Here is an 18,695-nt window from a genome sequence, read left to right as displayed (position 1 = left end):
CATTTCCATTTACCGCTAGAGGACGCCAGTTTACCAACCTCTTTCCTTCCTACTCATTGTAAGAATTTCAATTCAGAGTTTTTTGTTGTTGTGTGTTTTCTAATATCCTCAACGTTATTTACTCCCTTTTAAGATATATGTATTTGCTCCCCGAGGTTTTCACGTATCCAAGTGGTTCAAAGACTGACCAAGATTGTTTTTAAACTTAATTCTCTAAGTTTTAATAGAGTTTTATAAAATGTCCTGAATATTTAAAATATGACACTGGTCCACTGTTGATAACTTGCATAATCACAACATTGTTCTTTTTAGGCCATGCCAAACTGACAAACACGCAGTTTTAAAATGAAAGTTCAAACATGTGTTCATAAACGGAGTGTGACACTGGGACTGCAAGCAAACCATGGAAAGGCTACACTTAGCACGGCCAAGTTAAGCTCCACCCACAGAACGTCTGCCCTGTCTAGTAGGCTATATAAACTGCAGTAACACTTCATCATATCCACTACAGCGTGCACGTACTGACAGAATTTTCAATGACAGGCCAAATGGTTGTCCAAGTCAAAAGTAACTCGAACCACTGCAGGAAGGCAATGGATGGCAATCAACAAAAGCTTGTTGCCAACATCCTGCTCCTTGGGGCAGAAAATGTTGGAAAATCAGGTGAGAATATCATACGTATGCTTAATAGTCAGGGAAAGACACAGTATGTTGATTTGTCATATTTACACGTTAATTAGCCTACGGATGGTTGGTGGTTTTGAAATCGATCTGTTTGTTTCACAGCTCTTACTGTGCGGTTTCTCACAAGGAGATTTATTGGTGAATACGGAGATATTGGTAAGTATTCTAAGCAACTCTAGGAATAAAAAACATCATCTGGGCAGATGTAGCCCATTTTATTTAGCAGAGGCATTTTCTACATGCTGCATGACGAATTAATTATACTGTACTTACTTACTTATCATCTTTCCCCCAGAATCAATATACAGTCATATTGACAAAATTGATGGCCGTGAAATTTCTTTCAACATATGGGACTCGTTGTATCCACAGGTAAGATGATGCGAAATGCCAGCACTCGTAGGCTATTTGTGTAGGCTATGTGATTGATTTAGTAGCCAAAGCCAGTTTGTGTTGAGCTCACTCGTTCCTCTTCTTATCCTCTCAGAACTGTGTCGCGCCCGAGTCTATCAGCGACAAACAGCTCCAGTGGGCAGACGGAGTGATTCTAGTGTACAGCATCTGCGACCGCTCAAGTTTCGAAGTGGTGCGGCAACAGGTGCATCTCATCAGGCAGTCGAGAAAGATGTCTGCTAATGCGCCGATTATTATCGTCGGAAACAAACGCGATCTTCAGCACCAACGAACAGTGTCCAGTGAGGAGGGTCGGCTCTTTGCCCTTTCTGCAGATTGCAGCTTCTTTGAGATATCTGCTGCCGAGACATACCATGGTGTGTTGCTTGTATTTCACGAACTGTTGGAACTCATCAAAGAGACGAGGGCACTCAAGAAAGCTGTTGTGAGTATTAGAGGGATTGTGAGGACCGTGTCTGCTGTATTTGGGAAGAAACGCGCTGAGTAGATATCAGTCAGTAATGTTTATTACAGAGAGTATAGATATAGGCCCCAGTTGGCCGGCAAAACTAAAACCGGTCGTCAAGAAAGCTTGGGCTGGCAGTGAGGGGGAGGGGGGGAGCAGATCATAAGGTAAAAGTAAGTTGGAAGTTTTCTGGTCACCTGACCGACAGAGCTGAAAAGTCCTCGGTTTACAGCGTGGTAAAACTGGCTATTGTTGAAGATTATGAGTAACTACGCTTGGAAGAGAGCTATGAAGGAGAGCTGTTGTTCAATGGGCACAGCAAGGTGCTTTATCGAGTGGACGTGATTTTAAGACATAGGCTATCATCTGATATTCCATGTGCGAAAAATCTGAAGACTGATTGACTTCTGAAAGTGCTGAAATCGTGACAACAAAAGAATTACTGTAGCCTAAGCTTTTCTCTATTGGTGCTATGCATCAGCATTTTGTGAATAAAGATTGCCTAAGAAGTTTTCTTTACGATGTCATTTGTCATGAACACACAATGGACATGGCTGTCATTGATGTATGCATAGCAGTTTTAGTGACTTTGTCATCAACATTTCTCTTGTTCAGTTATTGTAGCTGACCCTGTGACAAAGCAAAAGGGAGGATATGCCTTAGCATTTATGTATACAGGTCAATGTATAAATATACAACTGTAATGGGTTAAATGTAATAAATAACATTTCCTTATTCCACGACTTATGGTTGTCTCATTGATGAATTAATGGAGCATAGTGTTCACAGTAAAATAGATAATGAATTCAAAATTCTCCATCTGATGTGAAAGGGGTTCGACATTTTTATTTAATTTCTCATCCACACTAAAAAATCTTTCTTCATCAAGATGCTATTTTGAGGCCACTCTTAAAACAAACTTTTACAGATGATTTATATAAAATATAACCTTAATCTTAAGGCCCCGTCACACCATGACGTTCTGGTCAACGTTCTATGATCTTAGAGGAAACGTTGGTAATCGTCCATGGTCGCTGGTATTGCGCCAGAAGAGCTTTGTGTGAAAGCTGGTGAACGCTGTAATCGTCGGTGATCGGAGGAGAACGCTGGTCCAAAAAAAAAGTTTTGAACATGCACAAAAGTTCTCATGGAGATCAGCGTTCATCAACGTTTAATTTAAACGCTGGAGAACTTTCGTGGAACGTTTTATTAACTTTGCACGCGTTTGGCTATCGTAGTCAGTCGTTGGGTAGGGTAGACTGAGTACCTACAGTTGATGCACCCGAAATAACTTATGTGCGCAGCAATCCTGAGACGTGATTTTTAGTTTGGACATGCCTACTAACGTCCTCTTTGATCGAGGGAAATTTGAGCACCTAACCCATCTCTCGTAGGAAGATATTGGCGAAAGTTTTTTCCACCAAGGGAAGATCTTACATACAATTAATATGTTATTAACCATACGTGATCAACAAACGCAACTTACATCATTGCAAACGTTAGTCTGTGCACTATACATCTACATATCCAATGCTATCATGTCATGCAAGGTCATTGCATACTCTAGCGAAAAGCGGAGTGGAGGGTATTTGCTTGCTTGAGCCAGCATGAAGTAGATGTACTGAACTTGAACATAGCTGAGCACTGTTATAGCTGGTGCTGTTCCATGGCAGATGGATATGATATGAAGACTCTTGTGACATGGACAGTGTGTGTGGATGTGTTGATGTTTTCTAATAATAAACATTGTGAAACACAAATTCAGTGTCAAATTTAAATCATTTATTTTAATAACATAAAACCCCAGGAATAACGCCCGTTATTTCGTAAATCACAGTAATAATAACAGTAAATCTTCGTCCGAAGACATTGCTAGTGAAAGAGGCTTTGTATTCTTCTTACTTTCAGCAGCGCTAGTAGCAGAAGCCCCCCTCACACCTTTTCGTGGTCTTGGAGGCATGATGTTCACTGTTCAGATCAACTGAATCCACTATGATTTTCCAGCGTTTTATACCCGTTTGACCATAAAACCCACACGCCGCAAAACGCTTTTCTGTCATTATTCACACGTTAATTACACCTTTAACACGCTCTTCTAATGTTGACTTATCGTTTGTCGCGCTGGAGTGACACGTCAGCACACGTTTGTCGCGGACCAGTGACACGTCACTTGGTCGGTGTTACACACTCCTCATGCGTCAGTCCCACGCTAGTCATGTGTCAGTCCTACGCTAATCTTTTGTTAGTAACACGCCAGATGTGTCCACATCGCCCTAGAACGCTCGAAATTGAACGATTAGAAAGTTCAGAGAACGTTGACCAGAACGTCATGGTGTGACGGGGCCTTTACACTAAGAGACGTAATAAGACATTGTGGTAAAAGGTATGCAACAATAAAGCGCACAAATAGACTAACAGAAAGCTACAGAGTAACATAATTGTAAAGGCTTCTCACTGGGTGACTCACAGGCACACATCCCACTCCCCACCTCCACCTTGCAGAGGCCCAGACTGAAGAGCCCACATCAGTGCATCTTCCTCTGGGGGATTCACTCTGCTCTTGGCATCAAGGCTCCTCATCCCTATGGGTGCAGTGTCATTAACAGATCCCCTTCACTTTAGACCAATATACTTTCCATAGACTTTGGAAAAATAAACTACTAATTTAATACTTCTGTAAAAAGTAGGCAATAGTTCTATGCTCTAACTCTTGTCTCTGTACGTTCAAGACATGGAGTGAATACGTTATCTGTAGCATTGCCATACTATCAGTAGAACCCAATAGGGTAAGGGCAGTCAATGGTGCTAGCATGCCCATACTGAATTAGTTCAAGTCCTATAGTTTTTGTTGTTTTACCAAAATTCATCTTTTGTCAAAATTAACTTGCAAATACTAGCCAATACTAACTGCACTTACCAATAATCTTTTGCTAATACACAGATCTCTTTTCCCAAGTATCTCACACATTTCTTTCACACCTTTCACTGTTTCCTCTATGTAACATCTATTTTCTTTTCAAGGTCTCAGATTTATTTGTTTTGCCCATTTTCTGTCTTAAATGACTACCTAAGTGAACATGAGTGTTAGAACAAATGGTGCCTCACGGTCACTGTGAGTGCACAGCACAATGTGTATTTACAGCTTCGGATCTTATCATGACAGAATCTGCTGATAATAGCTTTAGATCTCAAACAGAGAGCCATGATGGGCAGCCTCAGACAGTTTTAGCTAAAGGAATGCAATGATGCGAGGCAGCATCTTCTACATTTGCAGAAACCTATTAAACAAGGTTAGTGATATAGAATACCCATTTCCCCTAAACTGCTCCCATAACTATGCATGAATACGTAACGTGTGGGGAATGTCGTAATCTATAACAAAGGTGCATTGGATTAAGGGCGTTTTAAAGCTTGTGTTTCTGACTATGCATTCAGATGCTGATTATATGCATAGTAATCTCACTACTTTAGATCTTTCAAAATGTTTTGCATTCTTATGATTCTGTTTCATAGTCATATGGCAAAATATTTTAGCATTTCACAATGTAATAACATCAAAATCAAGTTCCTCATTTGGAATTTACTATTTTAAATACTACTCTCTGCATCTGGGATTACATCTGGGATGCTCATGAAACTTGATAACTCTGAAAGGTATTGAAGCATGAGGGAGGCTTAATACTCTCCGGAGTCCCCCACCTGAGTCATGGACTACTCCACCTAAGTCATGGATTCCTCCACCTGAGTCATGGACTCCTCCACCTGAGTCATGGACTCATCTTGGTCTGGAGTGGAGCTCAGATACTTAAAGGCCGCGGAGGACTTGCGGCGGATCATATTGGGCGGGGGCAATGCCAGGGTTTCTAGCTCGGCCATGGACTCCTCCACCTGAGTCTTAGACTCCTCCACCTGAGTCATGGACTCATCTTGGTCTGGAGTGGAGCTCAGATACTTAAAGGCCGCGGAAGACTTGCGGCGGATCATATTGGATGGGGGCAATGCCAGGGTTTCTAGCTCGGTCATGGACTCCTCCACCTGAATCATGAACTCCTCCACCTGAGTCATGGACTCCTCCACTTGAGTCAGGGACTCATCCTGGTCTGGAGTGGAGCTCAGATACTCAAAGGCCCGTTTGCTCTGGGAGACCAACTGAATGATAGGCGCTAGGAGGACCTCTGCCGCGGAGGACTTGCGGCGGATCATATTGGGCGGGGGCAAAGCCAGGGTTTCTAGCTCGGGATGGCTGCCGTGCCTCAGGCTACCCCTGCGGCCATTGACCGGGAGGGGTGTGGAGGTGGGTGTGGACACTGCATTGGTCTGGGCAGAGGGGTCAGACGCAGGAATGGAGCACTTGCGAGAGCGCGCGTAGAAACTCCGGCGGCGCCGCGGACGGCCATCCATGGCCTTCAGGAAGAGGTTGTTGGAGGAGCCACAGCGTGCAGATTCCCCAGATGGCTCCTCCTGATTGAGGTAGTCCAGGAGCTCCGTCTCTGATGGCTCCTCCAGCTGTGGAGAGGAGAAGGGTGGAGACAGTGGTGGGGTAGTTATCAACAACATTACTTTTGTTCCAAAACTTGTGTTGAGTTTTGATCAGTTGAAAAATAAAACCTCATATTCTTATACTACTTGAATATATAGCAGAGGGATCCAAATAATCTTTTGATTTAGGGAAGTTGGCTGGTTTCTTTGTTCTTGAATTGCAAAAATATCCAAATTCAGAAATATTGGTCACTGAATAACAAAGCTTGTTTAAATTACCCCTAGTGTGAAATACTGTATGCAAGGCTTTAAGCTCTGTTCTGATCACTGGCTGTTATGGAGCTAAATGTATTCAGGCAAATTATATTCAGAGGACAGAAAGTACAGCAGCAGCTATGTTCCAAGCAGTCATTCAGAGTCTATTTTTACATCTTCTTATGTAAATGACCTACACTGCACTATAGTATTTTTTGGCAATTCAACCATGTCACTCTAACTATGATTGCTGAGCCTTTCCATATTCGTGTTATAATAATAATAATGGTATATAATAAGCCAACAACATTACGTACGACTACATTTGCTGATCTTAAAAACATGTTATGTCATCTCCGTATATAAGAAAAAGAAAAATAAGAAAAATCAGGGACCACAGCAAACCTTTCTACAAGTCACCAAAAGCGAAATAGCTCCCCAAAGTAACATCGGCCACTGACTGCAGTAGGAGCTTTGCTCTGCAGTATCCTCAATCTTAGTAGTGATGCTGTACCACCCCTTAAAGTCCATCCTTTTCTGTCTGAATCATTTGGACCAGGGTTTCAGTCTGCTGCTTCAGTGATACAGATACTCAAGAATATTTGATACGGAAGAATATTTAATATGACAGAGGCTTGGTTGTAGGGAATGTATATTGTGTCACACGTGTTGCGTGTCTTCTCACCATGTTGTAGAGGGGAGTGGTGTTGATCAGTAACTGGATGAGGACCCTGGTCAGCTCTTGCAGGTTGCTGACCACCTCCACCACCTGAGTAGGTAGAGCTTGGATCTGTTGCACAGGTGGCAGCTTCAGGAGGGTCTGGACCAGGGCAGACAGCTGATTCATTGCCAGGTCCCCTAGACTCCTCATCTGCTTCACCTGAAAGACAAAGTCCTTTTACTTAAAAAGCACCATCTAGTCCAATGTGGTGAGCATTCTTTTAGATATCCCATTGAAAAAAATATTGAGTTAGCTTCATTGATAGGTACGTTTTCTGGTAAAGAAACAAATAAATCCTAAATGTTCCTTTGCAATGACGTTGGTTACAAATCAATTGTTTCCTTGTTTACTTGCCGTTAATACCATTGCACATTTTTAAAATGCCACTGCACGAACCATTGTACCTGAGACATGTAGAAAGCCATCAGGTTCGGTAGCATCATGACCACCACCTCCATCATTTGAGTCAGCCCCACCTAAGAAAAGACAAACAACATGAAGATGTGTGACAGCAAGTTACTAGAAACTTAATGATGAAGACAGTGTGTCAGTGATCAGAGACCCATGGCAATGAATCCATTCACCTCAAGATACAGTCAATTATGTTCTCTCTCTTTTTCTACTTTCTATATTTCTTATTAAATCCCTACATACCCCCCACTTGATGTACCAACTACATCAGTATTGTGACAGTAATTATGACACAACCTGGTATTGTCAGGCATAGTGTTAGATGAGTGGGACATAACAACACAGACAAAAGCGATGGGTTTTTAGGACTACAGGCCCTCTGTCCTGAGTGATCCCACCAGTCTCTTCACAGAAGACCCAGTGACCCCTTCCCTTCCTCACTGTTTCTCTCTTCTGATCAACACTAATATGTTGGCACTGAAACCTGGGTATTCCCATAGGCTACAGAAAACAAGCCAAACCGCTACTTTGCACAGGGGTAGCTGTCATGTTTCCATTACCCCTTTAGACCTCAGCAGGGACACAAGTAAATGACCCGTGTAAATGAACAAGAACTGACAGCCTCGGCAAAACTAGTCATTAGCCTGAAAAAATATGAAGTGTTTTTCTCAATCTGAATATTCACATTGTTGTGCTGTTCGATGGTGAGAGGTTGGGGTGGGGGGTATAATTTAAAGCCATTCGAATGAAACTGGAAGTACCTGAGAAATAATTTTCACACTATGTAAAGGAATATCCACACATATGACTACCTGAATATGTGCGTTAAAAGTCATGTCTACCTGCTCAACAGTGAATTTTAAGCCTGTACCAGCACTGTTTAAAAACCACAAGGTCACGTGTAGATCTGAAGTAGAGCCAGCGCATCTTTAGGGGACTCAGCAACGTGAGCGTCAGCCCACGCTGCTTGTGTGATGGATTTTGCTCCAGAATGGCAAACGTGGCACACATATTTTACAGGCAGTCTCCAGGCCACCCCCCGTAGGCTCCATTTTTGTTTTTTAGGTGGAGGAAAAGTGGGTCAGCCAAAGTGAGACAGGGAGCCCGCAGTGCCCTCTGTATTCCTGTCCTGTCAAAACAAGAGGGCTCCCAGTCAAAAGAGGGGAGACAGGGGAGGCGAAACTGTATCTGAGTAAAACGTGACATGGTGCCATGGTGACTGCTGCCAGGTCCTGCCAAAGTGCAGCCAGAAGCCGGGCATGCCACCATGGAAACAATCACACTGGGAACACACAAACCGTCCCAGCGATGAACACCCACATTCTGATATTTCTACAAAGACAAGCATGATTAATGTATGTATGTACATTGTGTGTATGTTACTTGTCCTAACATACAGACACAGTCACAATCACCCACAAAGATGCAGACAAACACACACACACGTACACACACACACACACACACACACACATACAGACACACTGTAGAACACGCCCCCTGCCAAAACAGACATACACACACGGTAGCAGACGTCGCCAGCTCACGTTTTCTCTTCTGCTCACTCCCCCAGTCTCTCTGGGGTGTCTTCTGGCCTTTAATGAGGAGCTGTTTGATGTGAGCCGACCCTTATGGGTCTCACCGGTGGCCCACTCCCCTCCCGGCGACCCACCCCTCCCCTCCCTCACTGGACGACCGCTGTGCCACTCTAACGCGTTTATCTTCCAATTACCCACAGGCCAACTGCTGGGAAAATGGAGCCAGGTCTCTTTGAATGGGCTTGGTGGGCCTTCACACAAGCTTCATGCTTCCAGTTAGTGCTGCAAATGTATGGTTCATCTTTGTGGCACGTGAAAGAGAAAGTCTGGCCTTGAGATGTCCTCTCCTCCACTCTCTTTTGTGGAGATATTTGAAGGGTAGGCATATCACCTACGCTTGTTTCATCAGTTTTGCCCATAGTCCTGGCAAGTCTTAGTTTATATAAGAACATGATTATTCTCATTGCTGTTGAGGAAGGAAAAGTTCAGGACTGCTTTGCCTCCTACTTTTTACCAAATGTTTTGATAACTTTTTGCTACTCCTCAAAACGCCTTGCTTGTACATCATGATCAAGGAGTCAGAGATTCACTGAGATGTTGCACATTCTGGAAACTAACTGTAAGATTTTTGTTTGCTTGCCTTAAATGCTTGCTGTTCACTTCTGAAATAAAAACCATAATGATACAACATAGAACACTGAATTACATCTCTATTTTATTTAGAGTTAGAGTCTGTTACACAACTCAACAGATCTACCAAACATCACTTCAAACCAGAAACCACCCACTCTTAATCCCTCACATTCTCGACCTCCCTAGACTTCTATCTGTCCATCTCTACCGGACACCATCCTCCCTCTCTTATCTGACTGTCTGTGTTCTACAGCAGCAGCAGTGGGCTGTAATCGTCACGTAGTACCTCATCCCCCTGGGCGTACTGTAAACCAACCCAAACAGCTCTGCCCAAACAAACATGGATTCCTCTCCAGATTTAAAAGAATGTTTGCAAGAGATCAGAATGTACTGTGCACTTTGGTCACATTCACGCACACAAGAGTTAAAGGATGAGAGCATTTTATTTATCGTATTTATACTTCACTTCAAATCTGACATAATGATATGGTAATTAGCTAGTAGAGTGTGTTTATCAGGAAAAATAATAATATTCATTAATATGACTGACTTGTTTTCATCTCATTATCTCTGTAAATGCATAGCTGTCGGTCTGAAGTGGCAGTTCTCATAACATATATCATATCTTATGCATATGGACCTCAATATTGGCAGAAAAACAGTCTAAGCAGTATTTTGCATGGTGTTTTTCTTCAAATATCTAATAATACAACTAACCCTGCTTGGAAGTTTATAAGAATACTTTACAAGAGTTGAATGAACTCTTGGTTACGTACAACTTAGTATGGATTTCCGATTATACACCTGACCAACCATCTCTTGCTGTCTCCTTCTCTCAGTCTACATGTTTCTTTTTCCCCCCTCCATTTCTCTTTTCTCAATGTGTCTTTGTTTCTCTCTCTCTCTCTCTCTCTCTCTCTCACTCCTGTTCCTCTCTCACTGCCTCTCTATCACTCTGTATGAAACCGCAGAATCCCCAGGAGGCCCTTGCTCAAGGAACACCTAATGAGAGAGCCGTGCCTGTTGAAGGAGATCCCACTCTTGCTGCTCATGTAGGCAGGAAATCAAGGGAGTGCCAGAGGCCTTATGGGCCGCCCAACCATGGGGCAGAGCACGTAGCCCAGTTATTTTTTACTCGAAACCCAATAAGGCATGACAAGCAGAAAGTGGTGGAGGATGTTGTGATGTCTCAATCTGATGCTGCGATGTTTGGAGGAGTTCCATGGGGATTTGGAGGTAGACAGAACAGAAGGGGCCGGTAGTAGAACATTAGTCTGACGTTTAGATTGACAGGACTGTTGTAGGAGAAACGTCACACTCTGTTTGAAAATGTATTCGATTTTTAAAGATGTTTTATGCAATGAGATGATGCCTTACAAAATGTATTTTAAGGTATAAAGCCTACCTAAAATGAAATGTTTTAGGGAACTAATGAAACTTTAAAAGCAATAATTAATTCCATAAGGTTAACATAACCATGCCATACACAGGTCAATGCAGAGGCCCTGCTGTTGTGGTTTGGTATTTTTTCCAACTATATAGCAATGCCATTTTACCATAACTGGTAATTATCATGACAGCATGCCCACTAGTCCTGTTGTACATATTGAAAATGTCATAAAAGAGGTCCTTTGTTTTAATTTGGTTTTATCAAAATATGATAGGCCTGATCATCATCAAGACATTCTGCTCATAATATTGAAAGCTGCATAAATGTACCTGTCAGGACTAATTTGAAAGGACGTCAGAAAACGACCTTGAAGCTTTTCTTAAGTTCATCAAGGCGTTCACAGAATATGCAAGAAGCTCAAGAAAACGAAAGAGATCAGTGTATCAGCCAAAGTAAAATGTTCAGAAAAAAACTTTTTAAACACTTCTGCCAAAAGCTACTAGAACAAAAATGGTTAAAAAAGCTTATCCATGGTTCCATTAGCAAAAGCTTTCCCTCTAAGTAAACAAACGAAAGTGAACTGACTGAGACAAAAAAAAATGAGAAACTGGGATGAAGAAGACTACGGTTTCCTCACTGTGTCAGCAACGACCCCTAGTGGCAAGAGGACGCGGTACAGCTGCTCCCTCAATTTCAGGGCTCGGTGGTACAGTTGGAGACTCAGGTTTAGCAGAAGGCAGCGCACACGCGTCCACATCCCAGGTTCGTCATTGTCATCGCTGTCCTCATACTCCTGAGCCCTGATCTCGAATTCCTGCCCTGAAATACACAAGGACACACAGTAACGCTTTTTAAACAGTGCCTAGCAAAGCCAGCTCAAACTCTTATTCAGCATTGTCCCTCAGTGAGCAGCTCTGGTGAAACTTGTATAGGAGTAAAGGTGGTTGAGTGATGATAATTTCACCCTTAATAGTTTAAGCCCTGTCTTTGCTTATGTGCGCAGAGCATCTGTCTGTCACCTTGTCCATGACATGATCTACCACACTCTTATCTTCATGTGTCATTCCCTCCCACAAATGGATCTGAGTCATCTCAGGCTGGGAGTATTGGTGTACTCATTCATCTTTTCCTGTGGTAAGAAATGCTGGGCACTTTGGCATTGGACACACTGCATTATACTGATAATGCATGTGCATAATAAATCCCCCTTGACACAGCAAGCCGGCATCAGAGAAGCCCTCTGGTGGTTGGTTTTCCAATGTATTTGATCATTTAGAACATTCTTTATCTTCTTATCTTAAGAGGCTCACATTTTATAGAGTGTGCTTATCAGCACTGATTAGAATTAATGTTTAACCAATTAATTAAAAGTAAATGTGATATTAAAACTGACTGTACCGCAACCACAGATTACTCATTTATGGTCAACTCAAACCTCTCTGGAAACTGTGGACATAGCTCTCTATTTTAAGTATCTCATCAAGTTGGAACAAAATGTACCCGTCCCACTAGGGATTGATCAATGTGTGGGGCTGCATGCCAAGTCAGCTCTACGTTATTTCTGTTCCTAACAGAATGATTTCAAGTCTCAGACTGGGGTGTGCAAAGTTATGCTAATGCTACAGTCTGTGAATACATTTAGTGAACCACCTTAGTTTAGCTACCGCATACATTCTCTGTGAATTCTATGACTTTGAGTTTCCAATTTAGAGACTCACGCATGGTTGGGGGCAGAGGCAGGTAGTGAGAGACAGCCTCCTCGGTACGTGTGAGGACCTCGTCCAGACTTGAGGTCACAACCTGGCCCATTTCGGAGTTCTGCAGGGTTATCAGCAGGTCCCAAGTGGCATCCACAAGATTCTCCATCTCTTCAATTAGACGAGTCTGAACATCATCTACAGTCAGGTAAAAGCCGTCTTTCAGATGAGCCAATGCCTGTGAGAGATCGGAGAGATTCAGGGAAAGGCACAGTTACTTATGCTGTGAAATACTGGGAACAAGTTGTTAGTTGGAAGGGTAACTTCAAGGAACTGTGTCTGTATATGTGATAATGTTCATTGTTCACAGCATTCAGCAAACTGACTAGTTGAAAAAACAATAACCTGCAGCTTTACTACTGTAGAAATGAAACTCTACTGGAATGACATTGATGATCATATACTTTCTTAAACATTTGCAAACAGTTTGATAGTCTTCAGCTATTTTAGTTGGTCCGAAACTGATCTTACAGTGATTTCGCGACTTAAGGCAGTAGAGACTGGACCATCATTTACAATGACAGTGTTGGGTAACATGAATGTCTCTGATTGAAGATCATGTAAAATGGTTTGAGTCATCACAGTGGAGAGAACAGGGTGTTTCATTCCATTACCCAGAGGATAAGACATTGAGGACACCAACCTCCTCTGCTGACTGGTTCAGGACTGGAAAGTTTTTCTCCATATTGTCCAATCCCATACAAGCATAGTGGTTGACTGCATCAACTGTGACAGGAAGACAACCAGACAAGGAGTATGCTTGTAAACAACAAGTTTTGAAACAACAAGTATTTCGGAAAGGGCGAGTAAATTGCAGATAGTGCTCTATGGCCCAGGGTGTAGTGTCATCTAGCGGTGAGGTTGCAGATTGGTTGCAACCAACTGAATACCCCTCCCTTTCCAAATGTGTAGAAGAATGTATGTTAGGTGCCAGTAGACCGTATTGAAGAGCCATAAGTGATGAGGTTATTTTAGATAGATATTTAGAAATCGTATCTAATTATTTAGTCTGTCAAATTATAGGTCATAGGACATGGACTGTAAATTGTGAAGTTTTTCTATGTTAGTTGTTTAATGTTACACTTTTATTGGCAATCATTTTCAGCATCTGTGGGCTGATCCCAGTAACATCACCGAGGGTCTTTTGGGTCTAAATAACAAAGATATATTCCAGTTTTGGTGCATTAGTGAAAAATTACACTCCTAGTAGCAATTCGATTAGTAAATAAAAACAGTAAGTGTGCTGTTTTGTTTTGTTATTGTACTGAATATGTTACCTTTAGTAAGCTCAAATATCCATTGCTTGGGTTTTCATTTCAAATAAGTATACTGAAACCCTCCTACAATGACCCCCCTGTCATAAATGGCGGAGTAGACTCACTCTGCGGTTCGAGGCTCTGCATCAGGGGTCCGGCCCGCTGACGGGCAGTCAGGCGGAGGAAGTGCAGCCCGAGGCCAGACATGTCTCCCATGAAGCCCAGCAGAGGGTAGCGGTCTCTCAGCACCTCATACACAGAACTCACGTTCTGTAGAAAAGAGCTGACGAGGGGAAGGGCAGCTACCCGCTGCACTGCATTCCTCTGCAGAGGATAGAGAAAAAAACACTTCAATTTTACAGGAAAATCTCAATGTAATACACCATGCCATTGCATACTTTAACCAGTAGGTAGAATCAATTGGTGACTCATGCAAATATTTCTGAATACTACACCAAAAACACTGCAAACCTAAATGTCCACCATAAAGAGGTTTTGCTGGCTGAAAAGGGTTCTTGTCAGCTTAAAAAATTATAAAACTGATATCTTTGTAAAATATTTTACTTAAATTCTTCAATATCAGTGGAATTTGTGAATGGAATTTGACTCTGTGTTGCCCAGCTGGTCCACTCACCTCACTGTTCTGGTTGCTTGGATATGACATGACACCTTGCCTCTGAAAGAGTAAAGAAGTCAAAGGAGGACAGTGGTCCATTACATGGTGTTTAAGCCCATGTCTGACACTCATTCATGATACAAGGAAGATGTGAGGTCCTCTGAGAAACACCACTGGCTGTGAACCACATCTCCCATGAGGCAGTCAGCTGCTGAGCCATTACCATGCCTATTTGTGATTGACCATGACAGCATGGAAATCCAGTTAACTCGCAAGTCTGCTGACCTCCCATTTGGGTTCCGAACCGCAATATGACGCTAACGCTATTGGCATTCAAGACTGATAAGATATTCGCATTCAGATTTGTTAACTAAATGAGTATTTGTAGATACCACATATACAAAATTGCATAAATAATTCGCTTTATAAATGTAAATTCCTGATTTCTCCAGTAACAATTGTTTTTTCAGATATTTAAAACTAGCCATGTAATTCACATCTCCATTTGAAAGAGGAATTTGAAACATTGAATATCCAAACTTGTATTTTGGACTGCATCATTTTTAGACAGACCTGCATCAGTGCATCAGTGCATCACTGTTTTAGACAGTGATTTTGAAATATTTTTCATTTCAAATGAACGTGAAATCATGGAGAATCAGATGAAAGCATGCTACAAATGTCTATTATCACACTAAAGGCAGGCAATTTTACTAATTATTTATTTTGCACACATTGTTCAAGCAAATACAATGAACTCTTCTCCTAGTAGATGCTCTACTGGTGCCACAGTATGAGCGGTCATGAGACTCTCAGGACACATGGGATAGTTAATACATGTGCACACCTAAGACAGCTGGTAATGTTTCCATACCCAAAATAATGAATGCATGAATTAATATATATATTAATGAATTCATAATAATCTTACCTGCGAGATAAATGGAAAATGTGCAGGTTTAAAGAATCAGTCGCTTCAAGATGCTGTCAGGCTCTGTATGCTCTCTCCTCTTCTTATCAAACTTGTCTTCAGCGGCAGTGGATCTTTCTTAATTTGTATGGTGCCAGCACATGTGACGTGTGAGTCTAAGGCCACTTCTGATTCATAGGTGGAGCACAGCTAATTACACAGAGAAGAGCTCTGTTCTAGCACTTTTTATATACTGCGAGCATAATCATTTTCATAATCCTTAGAAATGCAAATGCTAAAATGTCATGATATCAAACTTAGAGGGGGAATTTTTTGTCTTGTCTGAGCCCTTTAACATACATTCAGTAACAACTGCATTGAGCTGTTTATGTTCTGTATGTCGTAATGACGTAATGCAGGCATATCTCATGAAAACGATTAATACAATTTAAGTGTTTACTCCATGATAAAGACTTACTCTGTGTTACTTTTCACTATTGACAGTGCATTGTACATTCATAAAGGGTTATAAAGTATTCATAATGCATCATAGCATATCCTGTATAAAGCATGTAAAGTGTTTTGATGCTCTAGTATAAGCCTTACTCAACTATTGTTATGAAAGCCTGTATGGAGTCACATATGGCTCCATAAAGAGCATTTGGTGAATAAACAGCCTTTGACATAAAGCAAAGATGTCATCTGTGCCATTGTGCATTCTGATACTTCAAGCTGTAATGGTTCATACTATGAGAGTGTAACACTTTACGAGTGCAGTCATTACTTTGTATGAATAGTTATATAGACTTATGTTAATCATTATCAGGCATATTAAGTAAAGTTTAATGTTATGTTACGTTATATACCTATGACACACAAGAATACCCCACCAACAACACCAGCCTTGTGGAATTAGGCCCACAACATCAAAGCAGTTTTTATTGGTTTATGTTGGTTTGTTGGTTTGAGTCCATTCAGTGAGTGGTAACAAATTCAGTCAAAGGTATGATATTCTGTTTCATTTTGGGAGAAAATTATTGGGTTGATTGTTTTCCTTTCATATACACAACTGAGCAGACAAGTCATCTTCACCAGTGTGTGTCATACTTTTATAACAGGCACAAGTTCTAGAAATGAATTCAAATCTTTAAATATTTCAACTTTCAAGTTAGTCATATATGACTGTATAATCATCTGCAAGAAATTCGATTTTCTAAGGCGTGACAGGGGAATTTTTCGACGTGGCATGGAATTCATAGGATGATTTGGGGTTTTCCTTTGAAAAAGGTCAAAGTATGACATCAGACAGTGGCAGATGGACAACAAACTGGAATATGACTTACAATAAATAATGCTAAAGAGAATATTCAGATAATGTCAATGTGGAACTTACAGTAAGTTTGTACCAGAATATCACGTAAAACATAATCACTGACTGCAGCCCAACATAATGCAAAACAATGAGATTATATCTCATTTGATAGTATAGGGTTATAGCAGGGGCACACTGTAAGAAGGTCCATTCATAACACAATGATCCTTTGGCAAAACTGGGGAAAAGGACCAATAAAGACACAGACAAGTCACATCAATTTCACACCCCATTCATGGAAAAAGATGATTTCCCCATTACACTGGCATATTTGCAGTCACTTGACTATAGCTCTTTTCATGAGGTCAGTCAGACACTCAACTACAGGCAAGGATTGGCCATTGGGAAATTCGGGAATGTTCTGTGTGGGCAGGTCTTGGGAGAGCCAGTCAGTTTTCTTTGTAACAGTATGAAGCCCAAGGCTAAAGCGACTATGGCTTTGATATAGCTTATACAAATTCTGGTCACTTGACAGCACATTTCTAGGCTGCTCTTTGTTGTCAGTCTGCCCCTGCCCAGCTAGATAACCTACTCATAAAACACTTTAATAATGTGTAATGATGTTCATAATGAATGTCCACAGCTGCTATTCAAAGCAAGTTCAGACCAGCAAAAACACTGGAAAACAAATGTGATTTCCTGTGTCTGTTCATTCTCCTCTTGTCAGATAGATGTGTCTGACTTTCAGCATCTTCTTCACCCACTTGTATATTGAATGTTACCAATATTATTTCACAGAGACATTATAGGAACTCTGATATTAAAGGAAATTGATCTGGGCAGCAAAAAGGCAAAAACTGGAATGCTGGCAACAACACCCCTAGTATGTAGCATGGCGTCCAAGGGGAACGAGCACACTGTCACCACTACAGACACCACCGTCTCAGACAGACCGATTGAATGCCGCTTTGATATCCCCCATCAGGACACCCCGCTAGCACTCCTAATACCACCATGGGGCCCGGGGGAGAACGTCCTCCAGGTTTTTCAGGTCTCTGCAGCAGTCAGCCCCCATAAGGCAGCAGGGCCGGACGCAGTGTCCCCTAGAGCTCTGAAAGCCTGCGCTACTGAGGTGGCAGATGTGTACAGACATCTTTATCACCTCGCTGGCTCAGGCTGTCGTCCCTCGTCACTTTAAACACTCGGCCATTGTACCAGTTCCTGAAAAAGCCACACACAACCTGCATGAACAGCTTCTGTCGTGGTGGTGCTCACATCAGTCGTCATGAAATCCCTCGAGAAACTGGTGGTGAGATTCATAGACTTTGTCATACCTGTGATGTCATACCTGTGACCACCGATCCCCTTCAGTTTGTCTACACTACAAATGTGGCAGATTAAGGGCTGCCCACTCCCACCTGCAACTGGACAGAAAGTGGGAAACGTGGGAAATACGATTTCAGCAGCACTGAACCGCAGCACTGGAATCTCCCAGGGCTGCAGCCTGAGCCCTAGACTCTTTCCCCTCTATACTCATGTTTGTCCACCCATAAACTCAGCTACATTTTCAAATTTGCAGATGACACAACCACCCTCTTATGGCTTATTAAGGGAAACAATGGATCGCACTGCAGGCAGCTGGTGGATGAGACACTTGCCTGTGGGGAGGAAAACAATCTCGTCCTCAATACTGACAAGACCAGAGGTATCACTGTCACTGTCACTGCTGAAGACCATTCAAACCGCAGAGAGGATAATTGGAACATAGCTCCCCCCCATGGACACTCTGATCGCCCACCGCTGCGGGGACAAACTGCGGCTATTCCCCGAGACTCGCATCACCCTGGCCACTCTCTGTATGACTGATGACCCTT

At 42.1% G+C, this 18,695-nt stretch overlaps 2 protein-coding genes across 2 annotated transcripts; one reads left to right on the top strand and one right to left on the bottom strand.

Moving 5' to 3' along the window:
- The first annotated feature begins 56 nt into the window (after positions 1-56).
- Positions 57-2,259, top strand: zgc:171704 (uncharacterized protein LOC100124619 homolog). The gene is made up of 4 exons (XM_012822874.3): positions 57-663; positions 787-840; positions 980-1,056; positions 1,172-2,259. The coding sequence occupies exons 1-4, from the start codon at positions 537-539 to the stop codon at positions 1,583-1,585; spliced, it is 672 nt and encodes a 223-aa protein (XP_012678328.2). The 5' UTR covers positions 57-536; the 3' UTR covers positions 1,586-2,259.
- A 3,004-nt stretch (positions 2,260-5,263) lies between these two features.
- On the bottom strand, positions 5,264-14,647 carry plin6 (perilipin 6). The gene is made up of 8 exons (XM_012822842.2): positions 14,618-14,647; positions 14,109-14,307; positions 13,371-13,453; positions 12,689-12,905; positions 11,608-11,789; positions 7,403-7,474; positions 6,963-7,157; positions 5,264-6,049 (listed from the first exon to the last, which is right to left on the bottom strand). The coding sequence occupies exons 1-8, from the start codon at positions 14,645-14,647 to the stop codon at positions 5,264-5,266; spliced, it is 1,764 nt and encodes a 587-aa protein (XP_012678296.2).
- Between the last annotated feature and the right edge of the window lie 4,048 nt (positions 14,648-18,695).

The sequence above is a fragment of the Clupea harengus genome, chromosome 11, assembly GCF_900700415.2.
Source record: "Clupea harengus chromosome 11, Ch_v2.0.2, whole genome shotgun sequence".
NCBI classification, from domain to species: domain Eukaryota; kingdom Metazoa; phylum Chordata; class Actinopteri; order Clupeiformes; family Clupeidae; genus Clupea; species Clupea harengus.
Note: the sequence above shows the minus strand (reverse complement) of the source record. Positions and strands in the feature narration are given on the sequence as shown.

Coding starts and splice junctions, on each gene's coding strand:
- zgc:171704 (XM_012822874.3), top strand. CDS start 537: ATGACAGGCCAAATGGTTGTCCAAGTCAAAAGTAACTCGAACCACTGC. Junction 664..786: donor AGAAAATGTTGGAAAATCAG/GTGAGAATATCA, acceptor TTTGTTTCACAG/CTCTTACTGTGCGGTTTCTC. Junction 1,057..1,171: donor GGGACTCGTTGTATCCACAG/GTAAGATGATGC, acceptor TTATCCTCTCAG/AACTGTGTCGCGCCCGAGTC.
- plin6 (XM_012822842.2), bottom strand. CDS start 14,647: ATGTCATATCCAAGCAACCAGAACAGTGAG. Junction 14,308..14,617: donor CAAGCAACCAGAACAGTGAG/GTGAGTGGACCA, acceptor TATCCTCTGCAG/AGGAATGCAGTGCAGCGGGT. Junction 13,454..14,108: donor GCAGAGCCTCGAACCGCAGA/GTGAGTCTACTC, acceptor TTCCTGTCACAG/TTGATGCAGTCAACCACTAT.